This window comes from Ovis aries, chromosome 2 (genome assembly GCF_016772045.2).
Source record: "Ovis aries strain OAR_USU_Benz2616 breed Rambouillet chromosome 2, ARS-UI_Ramb_v3.0, whole genome shotgun sequence".
In the NCBI taxonomy this organism is placed as follows: Eukaryota; Metazoa; Chordata; class Mammalia; order Artiodactyla; family Bovidae; genus Ovis; species Ovis aries.
Genome location: NC_056055.1, coordinates 175,540,873 through 175,563,918, shown reverse-complemented (window position 1 = coordinate 175,563,918; position 23,046 = coordinate 175,540,873). Strand labels below are relative to the sequence as shown.

The 23,046-nt window shown below is 41.5% G+C and overlaps 1 protein-coding gene and 1 long non-coding RNA gene across 6 annotated transcripts in view; one reads left to right on the top strand and one right to left on the bottom strand.

Annotated features, from left to right (window-relative positions):
* The window catches only part of ZRANB3 (zinc finger RANBP2-type containing 3), a 296,619-nt gene that overhangs the window by 1,772 nt on the left and 271,801 nt on the right, over nucleotides 1–23,046 (bottom strand). For all 5 annotated transcript variants that reach the window (XM_042243938.2, XM_060410091.1, XM_012138942.5 and 2 more), the window contains 6 exons: nucleotides 19,904–19,986; nucleotides 16,279–16,380; nucleotides 14,974–15,116; nucleotides 5,368–5,478; nucleotides 3,945–4,347; nucleotides 931–1,062 (listed from right to left, as the gene is read on the bottom strand). In XM_042243938.2, the coding sequence (XP_042099872.1) occupies nucleotides 931–1,062; nucleotides 3,945–4,347; nucleotides 5,368–5,478; nucleotides 14,974–15,116; nucleotides 16,279–16,380; nucleotides 19,904–19,986 (974 nt within the window). The remainder of the gene's footprint in view (nucleotides 1–930; nucleotides 1,063–3,944; nucleotides 4,348–5,367; nucleotides 5,479–14,973; nucleotides 15,117–16,278; nucleotides 16,381–19,903; nucleotides 19,987–23,046) is intronic.
* Nucleotides 12,200–14,970, top strand: LOC114113192 (uncharacterized). Its single transcript, XR_006058788.2, has 2 exons — nucleotides 12,200–12,571; nucleotides 12,841–14,970. It is a non-coding gene; the product is annotated as an uncharacterized LOC114113192 (long non-coding RNA).

Genomic DNA, 23,046 nt, shown 5'->3' with positions numbered 1-23,046 from the left:
TCAAAACTTGACTCAAAATCTTAAAACTTGACTCAATGATTTTACAACTGAGTATCTTAAGGAACAACCTCGAAATGTAAAAAATAGTTTGTATACAAAAAAATGTGGTTGGCAGCATTGTGTATATGAACTGAAGAATGTAAACAACTTCAGTGTTCATCAGGATGGGAATGGCGTAACTATAGTAGAGATGTAGTCAGGAGACTAATATGCAGCCATTTTAGATGATAAACACTGAATGCTTATCATGGGAACATGGGGAAATGCTTAAATTTTGCCATAAGTGGAAAAAAAGTTGGGTACAAAGTTGCACATTAAATGTATGCTGCTTTCTAGGATTATATCTTAACAGGTAGATCCTGCGACCTTTTGCTTAACTACCTGTTAAAAATTCATCCTAGTTGACAGACCATATTATGTTATTCTTTTCCTTTCATTTTAAGCACTAGGTAATTGCTCCAAGATGTACCAAGATTAATAGGTTTCATATTTAGGTCAACAGTGTAATGCCTGTATGTGGAACTGAGTTGGTCCTAGAGATAATTTATTCATGTTCTCAGATATTTCAGGACATATTTAGTTGCAGATGCAAACATATGCCACTGTCCCAATTGACTGAACTTCTAGTGTGAGGGTCTGGGTCTTCTCAAAACTGTGCAATATGTAAGTTGTATTCATTTTCTTCTAGGTAGTGGTGAAAATTTCCTGGTCCTAGAATAAATCGAAAGGGAAGCAGTTTCTTTTTCATCTGTGACTGAGAACTTGTATAGACCTCAAGAAAAAACTCAAGTGGTAGGTAATGAAAAGAACAAAACACGTCTCAGATCCCAGACCATATAGATTCATCCGTATAGTCCTCCACACCTGTATGCACAATTTCCAATTAGCTGTCTTAGTATGGAGTCAGATGTGTCTGCAGGCATCACTGACCTCTCTGTGGCAGACTGTGCAGAGGGTCTGCAGGTTGTCCAGGGAGCACTGCCCTCCTCCACCAGACACAGGCTTGATGTGGTCCACCTGCCAGAAATGCCCTTCCCCTGGGTTTCTTATCATTTCATTAAGCTGTAATAAGAACACAGCATCAGCAGTTTTCAACATACACTGTGGGAACTGTTGGTTCTGAATTGTGCCATCATGTTTACACAGCAAAATCACAGGGAAAAATACATTAGGGTGGTTTTTTATAGCTTTTATTGTGAGAAAGAAAAACCTTCTAGGTTAGCAATTTGAAAGCAATAAAAAAATATGTCTCTGAAAAAGGTCCCCCTCCCTTACCCAAACCCATTTTGAAAAAATTACAAGCAAGTGTAAAATATCAAGCCTCCTTACAGATTGGGAAAAATCAGTTGCTTATGCACCTTTGAACTAGTTTATATAGTTACTAAAACAAAACTGACAAAAAGATTAGAAATGGAAAACTTCTGAGTATTACTGAACTCAAGTCTTTAATTGTTGACCTAAGTGCATGTGTACTTGTACCAGTGACAGTTTAATAGTGATCATCTAGAACTTTTGCAATTACCTGAGAACCTCCTAAGTTACATGGACTGGAATCAAATTTCTAGAACAAACCTCTGTAACTTGCATATTTGGAATAAACAAATATATTCATTTAAAGTAGACACTACCTAGGCCAGTCCTTGTAGACACACTTTATATTTAACCAGTGATGACTGACATTTAATTGGTATTATTTTAGCATTTGATCTGAGGTCACAGCTCACAGCATAGCAGTGTAGACAGAGTTGTTTAAATGGGACAAAGATTAGTGTGCAAGTGGTTTTTATTTCCTTGGTCTTGAACAAGGAAGACTCTACAATCAACTTCATGGCTGCTGGCCATGGGAACCTGTGACACATCTCTGAAGTGCTTTAGGAAAGTTGTCAGGCCCTCAGACAGCACAGGGACCTTAACAGTGTCTGGCCCAAGAGCGCAGCCCGAGGAGGCAGCAAACTGGAGCTGTAAACGGTCTACCTGAACTCCACTGTAGATGGACTGATTTTCCCTCTTCTACACTGAACTTCCCAACTTTGGTTAGAAGATATATATTGATTTTTATTTTTGAGGTTGGCATTGTTAGAGGCAATGTCATATGGCAGCCTTGTGCATAAAGCAGGTGGCATACTCTTAGGGAAAAAAACATCCATTTTGGTCGTCTCGTTTGTAACCAAATCTTTTGCGCTGAGCAGTCTCCACTGTGACATTTTGTGATCCAGAAGGTGCTTCTTTATTCTTCCCAAGAATTCTAAATCACTTGGGGCCAGCTTTCTACGTCCTAAACTCACCTCTGGAAAGAATCACCCCATGTTCCCCTGGTCGTCCCCATCTGTGCCCTGGGCACTGCTTATTGTCTAAGCACTCCTTGTCTAGATGTATGCTACGTCCTGTATTCTTGGACAGACTGCCTTCTGGATGTCCATACGTCATTTCTTTGTGTCTTTTGGAAGTCTCCACATGGAGGCAGCAGACAGTAGCTGGAGTCTGGCTGATGTCTCTGGGATGCGTGTCACATGCCGCTCACCAACTAGACTAGATCTTTCAGGAGCTCTGGATACTGTTAGGGGAATAGCGTATTTCTCTAGCTCTGAAAGTCATGCTACTTCACCTTTGCAGAAATGCTTATTAGTTAATTCAGCAATACTAAGTAAATAAAACTGTAAGATTTTTGCTGGAATTTATCCAATATTTTTATAGAGTCATTTTTAAAAATGAAGCATACATTTCACACATGTTGCTCTAGTGTGAAGTTTAGAGGTGCCTGGATCACAACATTGGAAATCCAGCTGAGTTTTGGAAGTCAAACTGGATACTGAGAATACTGTGCTGAGAAGAGTATTTTATAATAAACTACATTTTACAATAGAATAAACAAATATAAGTTTTTTTCACATTGTAATGAATTACATTTTAGGGATTATCTGTTTACCCCTTGTTACTCAATATTAACATCATGAAAAGTGGAATGCCCAGACCCTAAGTGCCTCCTAATGCAAAGTACCATCTGTTAAGATCTCTTCCCAAAATAATCTAAAGAGAATCTAGTTAGGGACTTCCCTAGTGGTTCAGTGGTTCAGATTTTGCCTTCCAGTGCAGGGGGTACAGGTTCGACTCCTGGTTGGGGAGCTAAGAATCCACGTGCCTTGAGACCAAATAATAGAAACATAAAACATAAACAATACTCTAACAAATTCAGTAAAGACTTTAAAAAATAGTCACATTAAAAAATGTTGAAAAAAAGAATCTAACTAAACTTCTAGATCTTATAACCATTATTCAGTAAGTCAGGAAGACAGAAACATGTCAAAGAACATCATGAGGATACAGGTCCAGAATGTGGACCACACACAAATCCAGAATGTGGGAAATCCCGCAGGCAAATGACCCAGTTTCTTCAACAATCAGTGGTGTAAAAAAAGGGAAGGGTTAATATTACAGATTAAATGAAACATAAGAGGTATAGTGACCAAATCCAATGTGCAGGTCATATTTTGATCCTAATTTGAACAAAGCAATTTTAAAAAGGCATTTTTGAGATCATCTGGGAAACCAAACATGGACTTATTGTAACTGGAATTATAATTATGTTGGGTGTGATAATGGATATTGGGCTATGGGTTTATATTTAAGAGAGAAAGACAAAGGGGAGGGAGAAAGAAAGTCTTCATCTGTGAAAGGTACATAATGAAAGTATCTAAGGGTGAAATGAAATGCAGTATGAGATCTACTTTAAAATAATTCCAGGAGAGAAGAAGAATCGAAGTGAGGGAAACATGAAATGAATAGCAAAATGTTGGTAAAGTCAGGTGACAGGTGTGTGGGTTCATTATTCTGCTTTTGTAAATATATCTGAGAATTCCCATATTAAAAAGGTTTTAAGAGGAAAATGAGTCAATATTCATCACTCAGTGCAATGTTGTCTTTATCAGTCAGTGATTAAAACTTACCTGTTCTAACGGGAGCTTTGAGGCCCAGGCAGCATCCAGAAGACTCTTCCTCTGACTTTTAGGGGCATCTCTCAGACGTAAAAAGAGTTCTTGTGCATTCAGATTACACAGCTGACACACACCATGTTCAATTTCAAATACTTTGGCTCGCAGGTAACTATTATTAGATCGAATCCAAAACTCCTCCTGACATTTCAGAGAACAGAACCGTGAATCCCAAGCATCTGCTTTACACTCTTGCTTAGTTTGGCAAGTGGGTTGCTGACAGCGAAGGCAAAGTGGATTTCCTTCGTTATCCACAGCCTGCAAATAGCCTTTGAATGTAGAAGCCTTCAGAATGAGATCACCTTGGGCCGTGCAGGGATTTAGAAATGGGACACATTCTCCACCTTCAAGAAATTCTCTAGAAGGGGCAAAACATTGAATAGGTAATTAATTAAGGCTTACTCTATTTTAAATCATTGTTACTTCATATAAAGGTCTTCAAAGTTTCTGTACTGACAAACAGTAAATATAGGGCATGCAGATTCTGTGATTCACTGTGGAGATGAAATATTAATAGCTATAGTCAGCACTCTATTACACATCAAGGAAAAGAAAGAATGGTGTGTTCAGAAAAATTAATTTGAATACAAATACACTCCCTCTCTTTGGAACTTAGATGTCTTCAAGTTACACAGACTCTGAGGTGTCTGGAGAAGATGGAAAATGAAAAGTTAGAAAATGCTTCTTCAGTTTGGGAAAAGACAGGCCACCCTGCTCACTCAATGTGTTGGGTCACACACTTCATTAGGACCAGGAGGCCATCACCAAGATTTCCATGAACATCTGAATATTGCTGGCCTTCAGGAGACAGACTGTTCACATCCATTCAGTCACAGAACCAGGGAACCAACAGTGCTGATAGAAATGAGAACGGGAGACTTGCTACATATGTGCCTCCTACAGGTAAACTTGGAGTTGATAGAATTAAAATTAGAGATGAAACATGGCAGGACATAAGCTTCCTTTGTTAAACTAAAGGAAAAGGTACATTATTCAAGAATGTTGAAAAGTCCTGCATGGGAGTTACAATAGCTACTTTGCTGTTAGAAGTGTTAAAAAAAAAAAAACCTTTTTATGATAGAAAGAACTCAAGACTGGGGGCCAGAGCCCAGATTGGACCTCAGTACTAGTATCTGGTAGCCTGGGGCAGGTCATATAACCCACTTGGCGTGAGGTACCTTCTTGATCTCTAATTTCTAAGATAAGGGCATCAGGAGCCTCGCAGAGTTGCTAGGACAGAAGAGCTATTACATTGTGAAAGCTTTTTCTAATGTGTAAAGTGGTCACACAGAGGTAAACTATTGTTACAGAAATGAATACATTCATTTAAAGAAAGAGTCTTAGGACTACTATGCCGGACAAGTAAAAAACCTCTTACTTTGTAGAAGGGTCCCCTGGCCTGGGCCCCTTTGTGATCAGTCGGACATGCCCCCCGTCATTCTTCACCTTGTCCATCGAGGCTGCAGCAACATCTTCTTTCGTTATGTATCTGAAACAATTACACATGAAGTGGATGTCCTTTAAGAGTTTCTCTATTTCATGTTCACACTGCTCCTTGCAAAAGCAGTAGGAGAAAAAGGAATATATAAGTCTGTTCATCGTGCTAATACTTAAATTAGGGAACGGGAGTTTCTTCCTCTACATTGGTCTCCATGTGTGGTAAACACATCTCTTTGTGCCAAATAAGTTTTCTGAAGATTTATTTTTCTAAGAAATTCAAGAGTCAGTCAATATCCTTTAGACCAGTTTCACTCGTGGGAAAAAAGGAGTGGGTGTGGGAATAAGAAATGATCAAATTCATGTATCACTGGCAGCTGTAGGTAAACTGCTTGCCAAGCCATGCAGAACATCTCTAACTGCATTTTTACCTACCTCTTGGCCTTCTCTTCAAGGCTCCTCATATCACCTTAATCAGTTATAATAGTGTATCATCGTATTTGGATAAAGTTATTCTCTTTACTCAGGTTCAGTCATATTGTGTATAATCTCAAGGTTGTTTCCATTATTATCAGCTCATACAGGGTTTATGGAATCCTCCACTGAAACAAAGCCACTTTTGACAAGGGATTCAGAACCTTATTACACAACACTATCAATACCACCTAATGGTTTAGGGACTGGAAGGAGAGAGGAAGTTACTTCAGTTACAGGCGATGGGGGATTTTAAGTAGGTGAAATGCAATTACCCAATTAATTCCTTCTAACTAGCATGGCCTAGTTTCTCGAGTGGTTTACAGTTTTCTTTAAAAACTGCAGTTTCCTTTAAAAATTACTCTAAACATGCATTTCTTCATATTCTCAAATACTTCATTTGGTAACTTGACAATAAAACCAAAGTTAAATCACAATGGAATTGTACAGTTTATAGGTAAAAATTTTTTAATTGCTTTTATATTGTTAAAGTATATTTAATAATTAACAGATTCCCTTTCTATAAAGTATGGTATTTTTGATTAGGTGATACAAATGCATATTTCAGAAATTTAAAGGCACACACTGCTGTGTGTGGTGATAATCAGCCTCCCTTCCATTCCCATCATTTTCTCCCCACTTCCCCAAACTACATCTTTTGCCAGTTTTCAATACATCCTTTTAGAAACAGTTCATTTTTTCTTTGTAAAGGTGTATAACTTTAATTTGGGGGCTTCCCTGATGGCTCAGTGGTAAAGAATCCACCTGCAGTGCAGGAGACATGGGTTCGATCCCAGGGTCGGGAAGATCCCCTGGAAGAGGAAATAGCAACCCACGCCAGTATTCTGGGAAATCTGGACAGAGGAGTCTGGTGGGCTACAGTCCACAGGGTCGCAAAGAGTTGAACACGACTGAGCACAGGAGCATGCATACCTTTAATTTATTCCTTTGTATTTTTATGGTCATATAATTCACATATCATAAAATTTACTATTTTAAAGTTTACAATTCAGTGCATTTTAGTATATTCACAAGGCGGTAACATCATGACTATCTAATTACAAAACATTTTTATAACCCCAGAAAGAAACCCATAGTCATTAGCAGTCACTCTCCATTATATTTTTTTATTTTAAAAGACAAAAATAAATAAATGGGACCTAATTAAACTTGAAAGCTTTTGCATGACAAAGGAAACCATAAACAAGATAAAAAGACAACCCTCAGAATCAGAGAAAATATCTGCAAACTAAGCAACCAACAAGAGGATTAATTTCCAACATATACAAACAGCTTGTGCAGCTCAGTATCAAAAAAAACAAACAACCCAATCAAAAATGGGCATAAGATCTAAATAGGCATTTCTTTGAAGACATACAGATGGCCAAGAGGCACATGAAAAGATGCTCAACATCACTAATAATTAGAGAAACGCAAATCAAAACTATAATGAGATACCATCTCACACTGATCAGAATGGTGTTTATCAAAAAATAATCTACAACAATAAATGCTGGAGAGGGTATGGGGAAAAGGGAACCCTCATACACTGTTGGCGGGAATGTGGAGAACAGTGTGGAGGCTCCTTTAAAAAAAATAAAAATAGAACTACCATATGACCTCAGCAATCCCATTCTTGGACATATACTGGGAGAAAACCGTAACTCCAAAAGATACATACATGCCAATGTTTACTGCAGCACTATTTACAACAGCCAGGACATGAAAGCAACCTAAATGTTTATTAACAGAGGAATGGATAAGAGGATATGGTATATAGATACAATGGAGTATTACTTAACCATATAAAGGAAAAAACCTGCCATTTGCAGACATAGATGGACCGAGAAACTGTCATACAAAGTGAAATAAGTCAGGAAAAGAAATACCGTATATAAATGCATATAGGTGGAATCTAGGAAAATGGACAGATGAACCTATTTGCAAAGCAGAAATAGAGACACAGATGTAGAGAACAAACATGGACACCAAGGGAGGGGGAAGGGGGTGGGGTAAATTGGGAGACTGGGATAGACATATATATACTATTGATACTATGTGTAATATAGATAACTAATGAGAACCTTCTATATAGCACAGAGAACTCTACTCAGTCTTCTATATAGCACAGAGAACTCTACTCAATGCTCTGTGGTGACCTAAGTGGGAAGGAAATCCAAAAAAGGCTATATGTATATGTATTAATATAACTGATTGACTTTGCTGTACAACAGAAACACAACATTGTAAAGTAGCTATTCTCTAACAAAAATTAAAACGAAAACAAAAGGTAGAATACTATACACTAATCTTCACCTTGCTCTTTTTGCCTAAAGATACATTCTTGGAGATCCTTCCATATTAGCACACATAAGATCGCTCTATACTTTTAATGGTTTCATGTTATTTCATTATCTAAGTAGTCTCTGATTCATGCCCATTTAGGTTGTTCTAGACTCTGCTATCCCAGATAATGCCGTAATAAACAGTCCTATCCCAAATATCCCTATTTTCTATACAAGAACTATCTGTAGAATAAACTCCCCGAAGCAGACTTGCTAAGTCAAAGATCTTGGGTGCTCTAAATTTGGATAGATTTTGACACATTGTTCTCTTCTGGGTTGGTACCAATTTATATAGTGCTCAGTTGTACTCTTGCCTGGAAAGTCCCATGGATGGAGGAGCCTGGTGGGCTGCAGTCCATGGGGTCGCAAAGAGCCAGACATGACTGAGTGACTTCACTTTCACTTTTCACTTTCATGCATTGGAGAAGGAAATGGCAACCTACTCCGGTGTTCTTGCCTGGAGAATCCCAGGGACGGGGGAGCCTGGTGGGCGGCCGTCTACGGGGTCACACAGAGTCGGCCACGACTGAAGTGACTTGGTGGCGGCAGCAGCAGCAGCCTGACTCTTTGCAACCTCCTGAACTGTAGTCCGCCAGGCTCCTCTGACCTCTTGCTAAAAATTCCTCTAAGGAGTTTTCCAGGCAAGAATACTGGGGTGGGTTGCCATGCCCTCCTCCAGGGGATCATCTCGGCCCAGGGATCAAACCTGCATCTCCTGCATTGGCAGGTGGATCTTTTACCACTGAGCCGCCTGGGAGGCCCTACCAATTTACAGACCCCACCAGCAGTGGATGCCAGTCCCTCACACTTACACTAGCACAAGGTAGAACAGTTAAAACGTCTCTGCTAACGGAGACTGGTCTGCTGTTAATAGCTTTAAATTTGAATTGCTCCTATTAAGAGGAATGATGACTATCTTTTCACATGTTTGCATTTCTACTTGTGTGTCTTTCTTAAAGCAAAAAGGAATCAGAGTGAATTCTTTTAGTATTCTTTAACTTGCCCTTTTAGCTCCTAAATTCCCCCTACACACACACACACACACACACACACACACACACACACACACACACACCATTTCTTCAATCATTTTATTCCCTCCCCAAAAGCATTTTGCTAATGTATTCCAGCAGATTCTAAATGAACTTAAAAGCTTCCTAGCTTTGAGGGGCAATGAGATATTAAGCCTTGCCTTTGGTATTATTCAATGTTTAAAAGCTTACAAACTTAATTCAGTAACTTTAAAAGATGCTGAGAAATTTATTCAGAGATTTAAGAACTAAAAATAACCTCTGGCTTTCCTACGAGATGTTTAAGTACAAATGTTTGGAAACTACAAGAAACAGATCAACCAGCCTCATAGTGGGTTTGTTGACAACTTTTCAAACGTAGTTGTGTTACCAATATTTAATTTTCCATTGAGGTCTGCTAAGTTCATAAACATACCAACTTTCAAACGGATTACGGTGAATCCCCATTTTGACAAATAGTGAAGGAAGAATGTTGTCTCCTGAAGTGATCTGGGGTGGGGATGGTCACGGAAGATGCACCAAGGAAGTTTTGCAGTAAGAGAGGAGTGAGTTGGAAAGTGGCTGCACCAGTGAGAACAGTGCTGGGCTCAAGGCTGCCGACCTGACCGGCTGTGGCTATATGATGAAAAAGGTTTCCAACTGAATCAGGCCTGCCCTCCAACAAGTGGGAACCCACTTAGGAACCCATACAATGGCTGGTGATACTGGCTTTTAGAGTGAGCTGCTCAAAAGCTGACTGCAGCCTCTGAGCTTGGGTATAACCTGCAAACAAGTAGACAAATCATCACACTGGGAGATCTAGTTATTGCTTTTGGGAGAATTCCCCCAAAGTAATATATCTTTGTCTTCATTCTGAGGCTAGTCCATCTTTTCAGAGATGACTCCTCTAATCTCCTGCCTATTCTAAATTAACATATGACTGTTGGTGTGGCAGCTGAGCCAATACAGGGATCTAGGGAGTGTATTCTAGCATAACACTTCTCTCTTTGTCTCCACTAACCCTGATGTTTCCAAGACGGCTGCCTCTCTGGTATAGTTCCTCTGGAAAGAAAACTATATTTTTTTGGGCTCCAAAATCACTGTGGATGGGGACTGCAGCCACAAAATTGGAAGAAAGGCTATGTCAAACCTAGATAGTGTATTAAAAAGCAGAGACATCACTTTGCCAACAAAGGTTTGTATAGTCAAAGTTATGGTTTTTCTAGTAGTTATGAAGGGATGTGAGAGTTGGATTATAAAGAAGGCTGAGTGCCAAAGAATTGATGTTTTGAACTGTGGTGTTGGACAAGACTCTTGAGAGTCCTTTGGTCTGCAGGGAGATCAAACCAGTCAATCATGAAGGAAATCAACCCTGAATATTCATTGGAAGGACTTGCTGAAGCTGAAGCTCCAATACTTTAGCCACGTGATGTGAAGAGCCACTTCACTGGAAAAAGCTCTGATGCTGGGAAAGATTGAGGGCAAGAGGAGAAGTGGGCAACAGAGGATGAGATGGTTGGATGGCATCACTGCCTCAATGGACAAAATTTGAACAAACTCTGGGAGACAGTGAAGGACAGGGAAGCCTGGCATGCTACAGTCCATGGGGCTGCAAAGAGTCAGACACGACTTAGCAACTGACAACAACAACAGAAGGTGAACTGGCAGGATGAAGAGAGGGAAGGCATCCAGTATCTGCCTGTTCCCCATGCAGACCTCCAATTCAGTGCTGTTGTGTTGGCCCTTTCACACCTGCTTTCAGAGAGACACAGTTCAGTTCACTGTGACGAGGCTTGACCAGCCAGGATCAGCATGCTTCCTCTGTCATCACCCTCTGCAGAAGCACAGGCCCCATTTTCCTGGCCCTGCTAAGTCCATGTCCCTGGAGCCCTCTCTCCCCACCCCTCTCATTAGTGACCAAGGTCTTCGGATCTACCTCCTTAACACCTTTCCTCATTCTCTCTCCTCCATTCCCATTTCTAATGCCTCGGTATAAGCCCCTATCTTTTTTTTCCAGGTCAACTCTGTCTAGGAGTCCCACCTCCTGGTACTCAATTGAACACTCACCCAGGTAATGTTGCAAAGGGATTTTGCAGATGTAATTAAGGTTACTAATCAGTTGACCTTAAGAAAGGGAGCAATTCCAAAAATAAAACCCAAAACAAAACAGAAAGGGATTAATTCCAAGCATGAGAAGTATTTGACACATCATTGCTGATTCGGAGACATAGGGGCCTATGTGCTAGAACTTAAAAAAAGCCTCTAGAAGCAGAGGGTGGCTCCCCTATCAATAGTCAGCAAGGAAAACAAAGTCCTACAGCCAGAAGAAACTGAATTCAGTCAGCAGCCTGAGTAAATGTGGAAATGTATCCTTCCCAGACTATCATTAAGAACCTAGCTAGCCAGTATCTTTTTTTCAGTCTATAAAATCCAGAGCAGAGAAACAAGTAGGGTCAACTCATACTCCTGACTGAAAAAATTGAGAGGTAATAAATTCCTGTTATTTTAAGCTGCTAAACTTGGGGTGATATGTTAGGGCAGCAACAGGAAGCTAATGCCACTTGTCTCCCACTTCAAGTCTTGCCCTTTCAATCTAACCTTCCAACTGGGGCCAGGGGGAGCTCTTAAAAAATACAAATCTGACTACTTACTCCACTGCTTTTTAATACAGCTTTATCTTTAATATATCACCTATGTATAATATTTATAAATAATACTGTGTATCTGACTTAGGCTTGCACTGATTTTATGACTTTTGCCTTTACACCCTGACCAGCTGTCTTTCTTAGGTGGTGCTTCCATGTCTGCTGGAGAAGAAATAATAGGATGTGTTAGAAGTGGCTGGAATGAGCTGTAAATTCAGTTAAGAAGGGAATTATGATTGTGTAAAGAGAAGGCCAATACTTAGGTATGTGTGTGTATGTATATTTTTATATAAAGTAATATATAGTCATGGGAAAAGCCAACCAGTACAAAAGAGTTGAGGCAAGAGTCCAAAACTGGCAGCTCATGGATAAATCCAACTAGTCAAAGGGCTTTACGTGACTCATACAGTGTTTAATTTTTAAATCTAAATTTGGGTGACAATAGATAGGTTATTACTTTCTAATTTGCTATAGTTTTACCCCTTACCCCATCCTTTTCTAGTTTTACACCTGACCTCATTCATTCACGTATGGTTCCTTGCTTTATTTTTAGCCACATGAGTCTGTAATCCTGGCGGGAAGTGTAAAGTCCCTGCAATCTTCACAAATCCCTAATCATATGGTCTAGAGCCAGATCTCGCAGCAGTGGCACCAGGGACACTGTGAAACAGGTAACTGTTGGGAAGAGTGGCCCTGTTCCCTGCAGGCTTTTTGGCAGTACCCCAGGCCTCAACCCAATAGATGGTCTCAGCTGTATCCCCTAATCAGAAAAATCTAAAAAATGACCCCTAAGATTGCAACCACAGAAGAAACTGCCTCCAGCTGAGAACCATGTGTTAGAAAAACCTCTGACACCAGTTCCTAAGCTATCTTCCCCACTACGTCACTAATAGCAATTACATATATTTGTGTCTCCATCCATTTTTTTTTTTTTTCACAGGCTTCCCAAGTGGCACCAGTGGTAAAGAATCTGCCTGCCAATGCAGGAGATGTGGGAGATGTGAGTTCAACCCCTGGGCCGGGAAGATCCTCTGGAGGAGGGCATGGCAGCCACTCCAGTATTCTTGCCTGGGAAATCCCATGGGCAGAGGAGCTTAGTGAGCTTTGCAGTCCATGTGGCTGCAAAGAGCTAGACAAAACTGAGCAACTGAACACAACAAGCTTTTTATACACTTATTTTTACCCTTAACGATTTTCCATGTTCTCACATATGATATTTTGAGACAGTAGAAGAGGTCTTCACAGTATGAGGATTTAATATACTTAACCAACTGTATTAGATACAGTTAATGGATTTTTGTCACCCATGTGCATAGAAAAAGCTAGAGATGATAAAAATGCTGGATGTGAGGATGAAGATATTACAGGTATATGAAGAAAGCGAGAGCTAAAGAAAGGGCCTTTTCCTGCCAATAGTGCTGCTTGGTTTGGTGCTTTGTGATCTCTTCCACAACAAGAGCTGGGCTATAGAACAGCTGCCCGCTTTTCCTGAGGATCTTTGCTTCACACTGACAAAGAGTCTACAGAGACTGGGGATTTCATATCACACAAGGGGATGTCTCTGTGAGGCAAAGATGCTGCTGCTGCTGCTGAGAAAGGAAAGGGAGCGTGTAGAGATTTGAAAGGCAGAGTACATCATGAGAAACGCTGGGCTGGAGGAAGCAGCATGGGGATGAGACAACAACCTCAGATATGCAGATGACTGGCAGGTGAAGAAACGAGTGAAAAAGTTGGCTTAAAGCTCAACATTCAGAAAATGAAGATCATGGCATCCGGTCCCATCACTTCATGGCAAGTAGATGGGGAAACAGTGGAAACAGTGTCAGACTTTATATTTTTGGGCTCCAAAATCACTGCAGATGGTGACTGCAGCCATGAAATGAAAAGACGCTTACTCCTTGGAAGGAAAGTTATGACCAACCTAGATAGCATACTCAAAAGCAGAGACATTACTTTGCCAACAAAGGTCCATCTAGTCAAGGCTATGGTTTTTCCAGTAGTCATGTATGGATGTGAGAGTTGGACTGTGAAGAAAGCTGAGCACCAAAGAATTGATGCTTTTGAACTGTGGTGTTGGAGAAGACTCTTGAGAGTCCCTTGGACTGCAAGGAGATCCAACCAGTCCATTCTGAAGGAGATCAGCCTTGGGATTTCTTTGGAAGGAATGATGCTAAAGCTGAAACTCCAGTACTTAGGCCACCTCATGCGAAGAGTTGACTCATTGGAAAAGACTGTGATGCTGGGAGGGACTGGGGGCAGGAGGAGAAGGGGACGACAGAGAATGAGGTGGATGGATGGCATCACCGACTCCATGGATGTGAGTCTGAGTGAACTCCAGGAGTTGGTGCTGGACAGGGAGGCCTGGCATGCTACAATTCATGGGGTCGCAAAGAGTCGGACACGACTGAGCGACTGAACTGAACTGTTATGATGAAGGTGAAACAGTTACAAACCTGAGATATTCAACCTTTCCTATTAGTTTGTTTCCAATCATGGGCATGATAATTGCCACCTTCCCCTAGTAGGGGCTTCCCAGGTGGTGCAGTAGTAAAGAACCTTCCTGCCAGTGCAGGACACACAAGAGACACAGGTTCGATTCCTGGGTTGGGAAGATCCCCTGGAGGAGGAAATGGCAACCCACTCCAGTATTCTTGCCTGGAAAATCCCATGGACAGAGGCGCCTGGTGGGCGCCTGGGGTCACAAAGAGTCAGATGCAGCTGAGCACACATGCACAGCCTACTTGGGTGGTGGTACATCAAACAGAAGCAGCTACCACACTGTATCGCACCCAAGATTCATGTCCCAAGAGCACAATTAACCTGTGAGTCTGGCCTCTCTCTTGATGAGCAGGACTCAGAATGAGCAAGATCCAGACACTCTGATTTTCCCCAGCAGATGTGACCAAATTCACAAAATATCTAATTATGTTGCTACAAAATACGCTGTCTTTTTATGTATCATATTCTCTTAATCCATCAGAATTTTGTTAGTGGTCACATACAATGTCTGACACTCCTGTAGAAAAAACTGTGAGAAACAATAAAATACAAAATGAAGAAAGACAGCTCATACCTCTTAGTGCTGTTTTGTTTGGTTTGCTGCTTTGCGATCTCTTCCAGAGCCAGAGCTGGACTGCGGAACAGCTGCCCGCTTTTCCTGATTATCTTCTGCTTCATGGCAGTTAGACTACTCCATTCGCGAACAAACCTCAAGATCTGGTGGAAAATGAGATAATGAAAAGAGTGTAGAGCTCGCCGGGCATCTTCCTTTGAAAGTGAGGCTACGTATAGCATCTGAGAACAGATGTTTTATTATAACCCCAAACAGGCTGAGTCTCACAGTTTAAGGTTTTCTTCAGTTTGATGCAGCTTTCCTACCTTTGTTGTGAACCATCTATGGCCAGTTCTGCAGAGGTCTCTTCCAAGCCATCAGCTCTCTACAGACACCATTTAGGACACTCAGCACATGTCCCTCATGCACAGAGACCAACAGCAATAACGTGCTCACTGACACCAAAAGGACACATACCCCAACAGTGGCCGAGGCAAAACTGGATCTTGGGGACAGTGGATCTTGTGGTGACAGTGCAATATCTGGGCGTGGTTTGTACCTGACTGCCTAAACTCTCACGGAAAAAAAGCTGTCAATAATAAATCTGGGACATTTCATTAGGGCTACTGTTACTCTTACTTATTAGTCAATTATACATAATTGGCTATTTTCTGGTAATCTGAGCATCAGCATTAGATGACACCAAAGAAAACAGCTCATGGCTACCTTTTCTTTTAAGATGAGTGCAGCTGACCACAGCCAATGTTTTCATTTCTGCTCAAATGCAAAAACATAATCACTGCATTCTTGTAAACAGCACTATGCTGCATGCTGGCTCAGCCCCCAAACACGCTGGACCCTCCTTAGCAGTGAAGCTCAATCAGCACAGATCAGAACTAAGGCCTCCCCAGCAGGTACATGACCTGTGGCTGCACCCTGGTGCTTCCCATAAGGAATGGAGTCCCCCCACATGGTGTTATTCCTGCTCTCAGAGCTCGTCAGTGTTAGAACTTAACCAACAAAGATAAAGTGTGATTCTGTCAGATACCAACCTCACAGCTGCTAATCCTGTGAATGAGAAAATAAATGATGTGAGGATGAGTCTACCCACAGAAACAGCAGCCCGAGGTGTGATCGTTCACCAGGGTAACAGATTTCACGTTTATCCTGGTAATTCGTAGGCACTGCTTGGACTGATTAAAGTGCACCCAGTGATCTGACTCTGCAGCAGGCCACAAGCTGCTCTGCTTTTATCAAACTCAAAAATGGTCTTTAAAATTACTCAACAAATTTTCATTCAGAACAAATGTGCAGGATGGTTCTTACCAGGGAACGATTTTGTTTCAGCTGAAAGCTTGCTGGTAAATCTTCCCACAGGTCTAATTTTATATCCAAAGGAATGAAATTACAGTTCATCTGGTTTCCATCCTGATTATAGATGAGGAAGTCAGTATTAATCCATTTTGTCTGTAGGCACTAATAAATATTTTAAAAGTAAAGAATGCTATTACTGCATTTCATGCCCAGTCTTCTAAACTGATAAACTGAGGCAGCTGATTCCAGACAAGATTCCACCCATATTGCCCCCACTGAGAGGATACGGAGCCCAGGAGGGGGCCAGGCCCTCTGAGAGCCACCACTACATTTGGTCTAAGGGTAAGCCATACCATGTAGAGAGGTGTCATCAGTCAAACATGAAGTATTTTTTTTTATAAAGCAAAAGAAGAATCTCTGTATATAGATATCTACTGTATAAACAAAAGTTGAACCCATATTCTGTCTAATTCTCTCAGCCAGAAAGAAATGTTACAGTTACCACAGTCACTCTGGGGAAAGAAAAATACACAAAAAGTACTTACATAGTGATTAAAAGTTCCGATGTGTAATTGTTATTCTGGCTGGGGTTCTGGCTGAAGTGAACAGTTTAGAGGTATAGTATTAACATGACGTAAGATGCTAAACGTCTGTCACTGCTCTTCCTTTTAAAGAGTGTTCTTTTAGGCACTGAATGGGGGTTTTTATATGAATTTCTGTTTCTAGATTTTATTTCAGGTCTCATAAGGTGAACAGAAAAGCTTTCTTCTGAACTCTGCTGTAGCTGTGAAAATCCCTGTTGACATTTGACCTGCTTAGTGTCTCTGGTTTAGAAAATTGATTGAATAATGTTTCATGGCAAGGGGACACGTAAGTATTTAGAAGAGTGGTAAAAATGCACTCAAGACTGTTGAGTGAGGTCAGGAAGGTGGCTGCAGTATTTGCTTGGTGGCAGGCACACTGCTTTTCATACTGCTCAGGGGGTTCTCGCACGGATATGAGTTGGACCATAAAGAAGGCTGAGTGCCGAAGAATTGATGCTTTCAAACTATGCGGTTGGGGAAAACTCTTGAGAATCCCTGGGACAGCAAGGAGATAAAACCAGTCAATCATGAAGGAAATCAACCCTGAATACTCATGAGAAGGACTGGTGCTGAAGCTGAAGCTCCAATACTTTGGTCACCTGATACAAAAAGCCAACTCATTGGAAGACTCTGAAGTTGGGAAAGATTGAGGGCAGGAGAAGGGGGCACCAAAGGATTAGATGGTTGGATGGCATCACTGATGCAGTGGACCTGAGTTTGAGCAGAGTTCTGGGAGATGGTGAAGGACACGGAAGCCTGGCGTGCTGCAGTCCATGGGGTCACAGAGTAGGACACGACTTAGCAACTGAACTACGACGAAGGCACCCTCTACCCTCTACCATTTGCAGTTTCTCTCCACTCTCCACCAGAGGAGGAAATACCCTGACATGATGATCCAGGATACAGAGCCTTTACTGTATACAGTAAGAAGTTTAAGGGCTTCTGGATTTGTATGTGTGCTCTGCCTGGGGTCTGCCTTCTAGATTCTTGACCTTCTAGCCCCTGGGAGAGCCATTCTCTGTTATTCTTAGGTGATGGTCTCACGAAGGGCAGGAGGTGGCTCAGATACTTAGACCTGTCTCTAGAGCAGCGGGGTCTTCTTGGTGCTCCCCGAGTCTAGAAGTTCCACATGGCAGACCAAGGCTGAAGCCTTTAAGGGAAATGTGTCCTGCCTATTTTCATTCTTGAGTCGCTCTTGGAAGTGGTCCCACAGTGGAGGCTGCTTGGAGCTTCTGGTATTCATGATCCTAGCCATCTCCTAATCTTCTAGCAGTATCTTCTAATATTCAGTTAGAACTAAAGATTGTTACATGGTGCAGCATCTATCTGTATTTAATAATTTGGTTTAGCAGAAAACCCATAATTGAGTTTGGGCAGGCCCAACCTAACTTATCTTTAAAATGACATTATTTCAATAGAATGGCCCATGTGTTTAAAAACTCACAAATCCTATTTTATGATTCATGTAAAGATTAGAAGCTTGAAACTGTAGATCAAGCAAAAGTGTTCATAAATCTCAGGAATTTTTTTTTTCTCAAATACTCATACTAGTGAACCTTGGCCAAAGATTCTCACATGGTCTCCAAGACCGTTCAGAAGATCCAGAGAGATGTAAATTTTATAATACTAGTGCAACACCATTTGCCTTTTCCACTGTTATTCTCTTAGGAATGTCCAGGGAAGTCTTCCACGCAGAGGCAGATCTGAGAATCCCACCATCTTCTATTAAGACTTCAGGAGAAACTGCTATCGGTATAAAACAATGCCACTCTTTTCACTAAACATTATTTTTGTTTTGGAAATTATAATTATTTTTCACAGAGATATGCTTCTTATATAAGTATGCAATGGGTTTATTATTGCTAGCTTGTTAATTATTATTTATTCCTTTATTTTTGGTTGTGCTGGGTCTTCGCTGCTGCACTGGGCTTTTCTCTAGTTGTGTTGAGTGGAAGCTGCTCTTACGGGGCACAGGCTTCTCACTGTGGCGGCTTCTCTTGTGGCGGAGCACAGCCTCCAGGCGCATGGTGTTCAGTAGCTTCAGCGCACGGGCTTGGCAGCTGATGCTTGCAGCCTCTAGAGAGCTTGCAGGCTCGTTAGTTGTGCAGCACAGGCTTAGCTGCTCCACGGCATGCGGAATCTTCCTGACCCACGGATTGAACCCGTGTCCCCTGCATTGGCAGGCGGATTCTCATCCACTGCACCACCAGGTAAGCCCTATTATTGTTAGTTTCACATGGATAAATATTTTAAAGTGTTTCTGTTTTAGTTTCAAATACAGTAAATACCAAGAGATATAACCCACATGGGGTTACCCTGGTGACTCAGTGGTAAAGAACCTACCAATTCAGGAGACATGGGTTCCATCCCTAGGTCGGGAAGATCCCCTGGAGAAGGCAATGGTAACCCACTCCAGTATTCTTGCCTGGAAAATCCCATGGACCAGAAGCCTGGTGGGCCATGGTCCATGGGGTTGCAAAAGAGTTGGACACGACTTAATGACTAAACAACAACAACATAACCTTTGGGTCCCCAACAAATTTTAGGAGTGCTGAGAGGTCCTGTGACTGAAAAGTTTGAGCGCTGCTAACCCAGGCCATGAGCAGTCATGCTATTGAAGCTTCCTAGAGTTTACTCAGCAAGTGTGGGCAGGCTTAGGCTTCTGTTACTGCTGCAGCTGCTGCAGGATCAGTGCAGGAGGCAACTCGGAGTGAGAGTTCACCAGGGCCAGGCAGGGTGCTAAGGGCCTCCCAGGAATCAGCTTACTTTGTCCCGGCAACAACTGCTCCATATCTTACAGCTGAGGAAGCAGGCACAAGACCCCACAGTCAGCAGCAGATCTGAGCTGAAGCACCCTGGCCCTGGAGTCTGCACACTCTTTAACCACCATGCTGTTTGCCACTCTTTGTCTTTAGATTTAACAGAGGAATCTGAGAATTAGCTTTAAGTAGGAAAAGAACTCACTACCCATCTCACTGCTAATAAAATTATCTCCATTGGAACATGAAAAAAGGAAGCCTTGTGTATGTTTCCAGAAGCCACATGATGCCTACCTTAGTATAGATGTGAATCCGGTCAGTATTCTTACTTGCACAAAACATCAGGGTATCATACACTGGCCAGTTCTTCAACTGTTCTAATGAAGAAGATAAAAAAGAACCTGAAGGCAGATCTACCCTCTACCCAGAACAGCTTACTTTAATCCTGTGTGGGTTAGGATGATGAAAGAGTTATATCAAATGTATCAGCACATTTGACAAAGAACATGTACCTGGGCATGAAATAAACATGGCAGGTGATCTAAGAGCACACTGGCTTATATGGTAACAGTTGCTTTGGAACTTTTGCTCATGATCCAACAAGAAAAAAAAAAGAAATTCAGCATTTACTTAAAAAAGAAGATAACCACTAGGCATAAGGGAGATTTTCCTACCCTGAAAGAGTCCTTATCAGTCTTGAAGGAGTCTAGAATCTATCCCTATTGCTACAGAGGGTTTAAGTTGAGACCAAATGAACACCATTTTGATTATCCATAGCAAGACTGCTATGTGGAGGGCCACTTAAATGACTGATGCCTTATGGCCCGGTGCCTCACATTCACAAAAGGATATGAGTGAACAAGACGTCTTTCTCACCATCTCTGTTAATTTTTTTCTCAGTCCTACTGACCAATATATTCTGCAGAAAGGATAGGGTTATCCAAGCAGATCTAAATAATTAGTTAGCACTTATCAAGCACTTACAATGTGCCTGGTACTGGTCTAAGTACTTATATGAACACCTCTCAGAAACAAGTTGTGCATCTTACAGAGGAGGGGAAGCAAGGCACGTTAACCTGCCCAAGGCCACTGGTAGCAGAGCCCAGTAATCTGGCTCCAGAGCCTATGCTCTTAACTTCTGCCATGGTTCCCAGTGGCCCTTTAAAGTATTTTTCCAGATCTACAAGTCTATGATTTATCTTTAGTATCACCTATTTGAATATTTCTAATCGAGACATCAGTCACTTTACAAACTTAGATTGTGGATTATCCCCATATTTCATAAATTCAAAAATGTATGCTTTCCCCACACTTCAATATCTCTGAAATTGGCATGTTTTCCAGTCAACAGCCGTGGCATTTTACAACCATGGTTGGCTAAGTGACAGCCATAAGGTAGTTTTCCCTGCCTGAGCATGAGCTTAGTCATAACTGCAACACTGTTGGCACTTCGACACTACACTTGAGATATATGCATTGTCATTTCTGAGGGTTGATTTTGTTTACCTTCAAAATGTCTTCAAAATGTTTTACTATGGTTTGAGATTGAAATGAAAAGTTATCATGTACATCAAAAACTTGCATACAGGATGAGAAAGCGTAAATTTATTAAAGAAGCAAACATGCATCACTGGAGGAATACCCAGTCACTGTGTCACAGCGAAACTGGCAGTTTCTTTATTTTGGCTGTGGGTCTTCGTTGCTGAGCAAGCTTCTCTCGAGTTACGGCAACTGGGGGCTGCTCTCCAGCTGCAGTGCCCAGGCTTATTACTGGGCCGGCTTCTCTTGTGTGGGCACAGGCTCTAGTCCATGGGCTCAATGGCTGTGGCCCACGGGCTTCGTTGCCCCAGGGCACGTGGAATATTCCCACACTGGAGATTTCACTTGTATCCCCTGCTTGGCAGGTGGGCTGCTACCCACTACATCGCCAGGGAAGTCCCATCTTTTTCTTTCTTAATGTACATAAAATAAGTGCCTATAATAATCATCGTCTCCAGATTTGAATAACTATTGTTAATACTTAAAGATCAGAAGTCACTCTTTGACAAAAAGCCTTATGAGAACAACTCCAAATCAGCTGATGTTTTTTGGTAGCTACTAGTTACATCAGGGAATGTATTTTTCTTTTCATTTTTTTCCACGAAGTATAATTTAATGGTTCCAAACACCAGATAGTATCTTTTGAAGATACGGCCTTCCTTCCAGACCCTTAGAATTCCAGTTAGAATGAAGCCACAATTCCAGAGTGGCATACACCACTCTGGTTCTAAAAGAGCATACGTGAGTAGAAGCATTTTACTATAATGTCCCTTCTCCTTCTTGTTTTTCAAGGAAATATGTGTTAGTGGGCAGATGTAAAGAATATCACTTCTGCAGCCCAGTGATCTGAGACGTAAAGAAAGAAAAAAAGAAGAGGGAATAGGTGTAGGGGAAAATACTAGCATTGTCTATGGATGAGGCCAATGCAGATTTCACCAGCAGAACAGAATTTCTAAAAGTCTGGTGATTTTTGAAAAGAATGTGTAAGTAAAGCTAACATACATCTTCATCAAGGGACCAATCTGTAACTAACAAGCAAGTATTTCCCTGCTGTAGATGGACAGCATCATGGCCCAGCTGATGACAACTGCCAGTCGCCGATTCTGGGTCTGACGTTTTGTTCACTGACCTGGACACTGTCCGAGAGCAATGGTTTCATCCTCACTGGGGGCACTGTCACAGTACACACAAGGGAACCAGAGACAAAACGCCTGAGTCCAGACTGTCTGCTTAAAGGCCGTTAAAGTTAACAGAGCTGAACAGAATCTATTGTGAGATAGTTTTGGGAAGACCTTGAGGAATTAGAGGAAAGGAAAGCTGAGTACAGAAGAAAGGAAGACGCCTAGAGTTTAGAAATACTTAATAAACATTTCATTTTAGAGCTATGAATCCAACGCCGAATTATATCTATGTTTAACTTCCCTGGTGGTTCAGACAGTAAAGAATCTGCCTGCCGATGGGAAGAGCCCTGGGGGAAGGGAATGGCACCCCACTCCAGTATTCTTGCCTGGAGAATTCCATGGACAGAGGAGCCTGGTGGGCTACAGTCCATGGGGTTGCAAAGAGTTGGATCTGATTGAGTGACTAACACTTTTATTTTTTTAGAGTGAATCCAACTCTAAACTATAAACTAGAGTGAATCCAACTCTAAACTATATCTATGTTTAATGGCAACTAACTTAAAAGAAAAACTCTGACAATCCATCCCGAACACTTTGTGGTTGTTATAATGAGACATCAACCTGTTGGCTACTATGGTCACAAACTGAGTAACAAAGAAAATAACCCCAGAGTACTCAGTCTTTTGCCAGCTGGCCCATAAAGATTGTGATGGATGACATGCAGGCTGGTATTTGCCAACCACTGCAGCCATAAAGAATGAATGGAATCAATGAAAG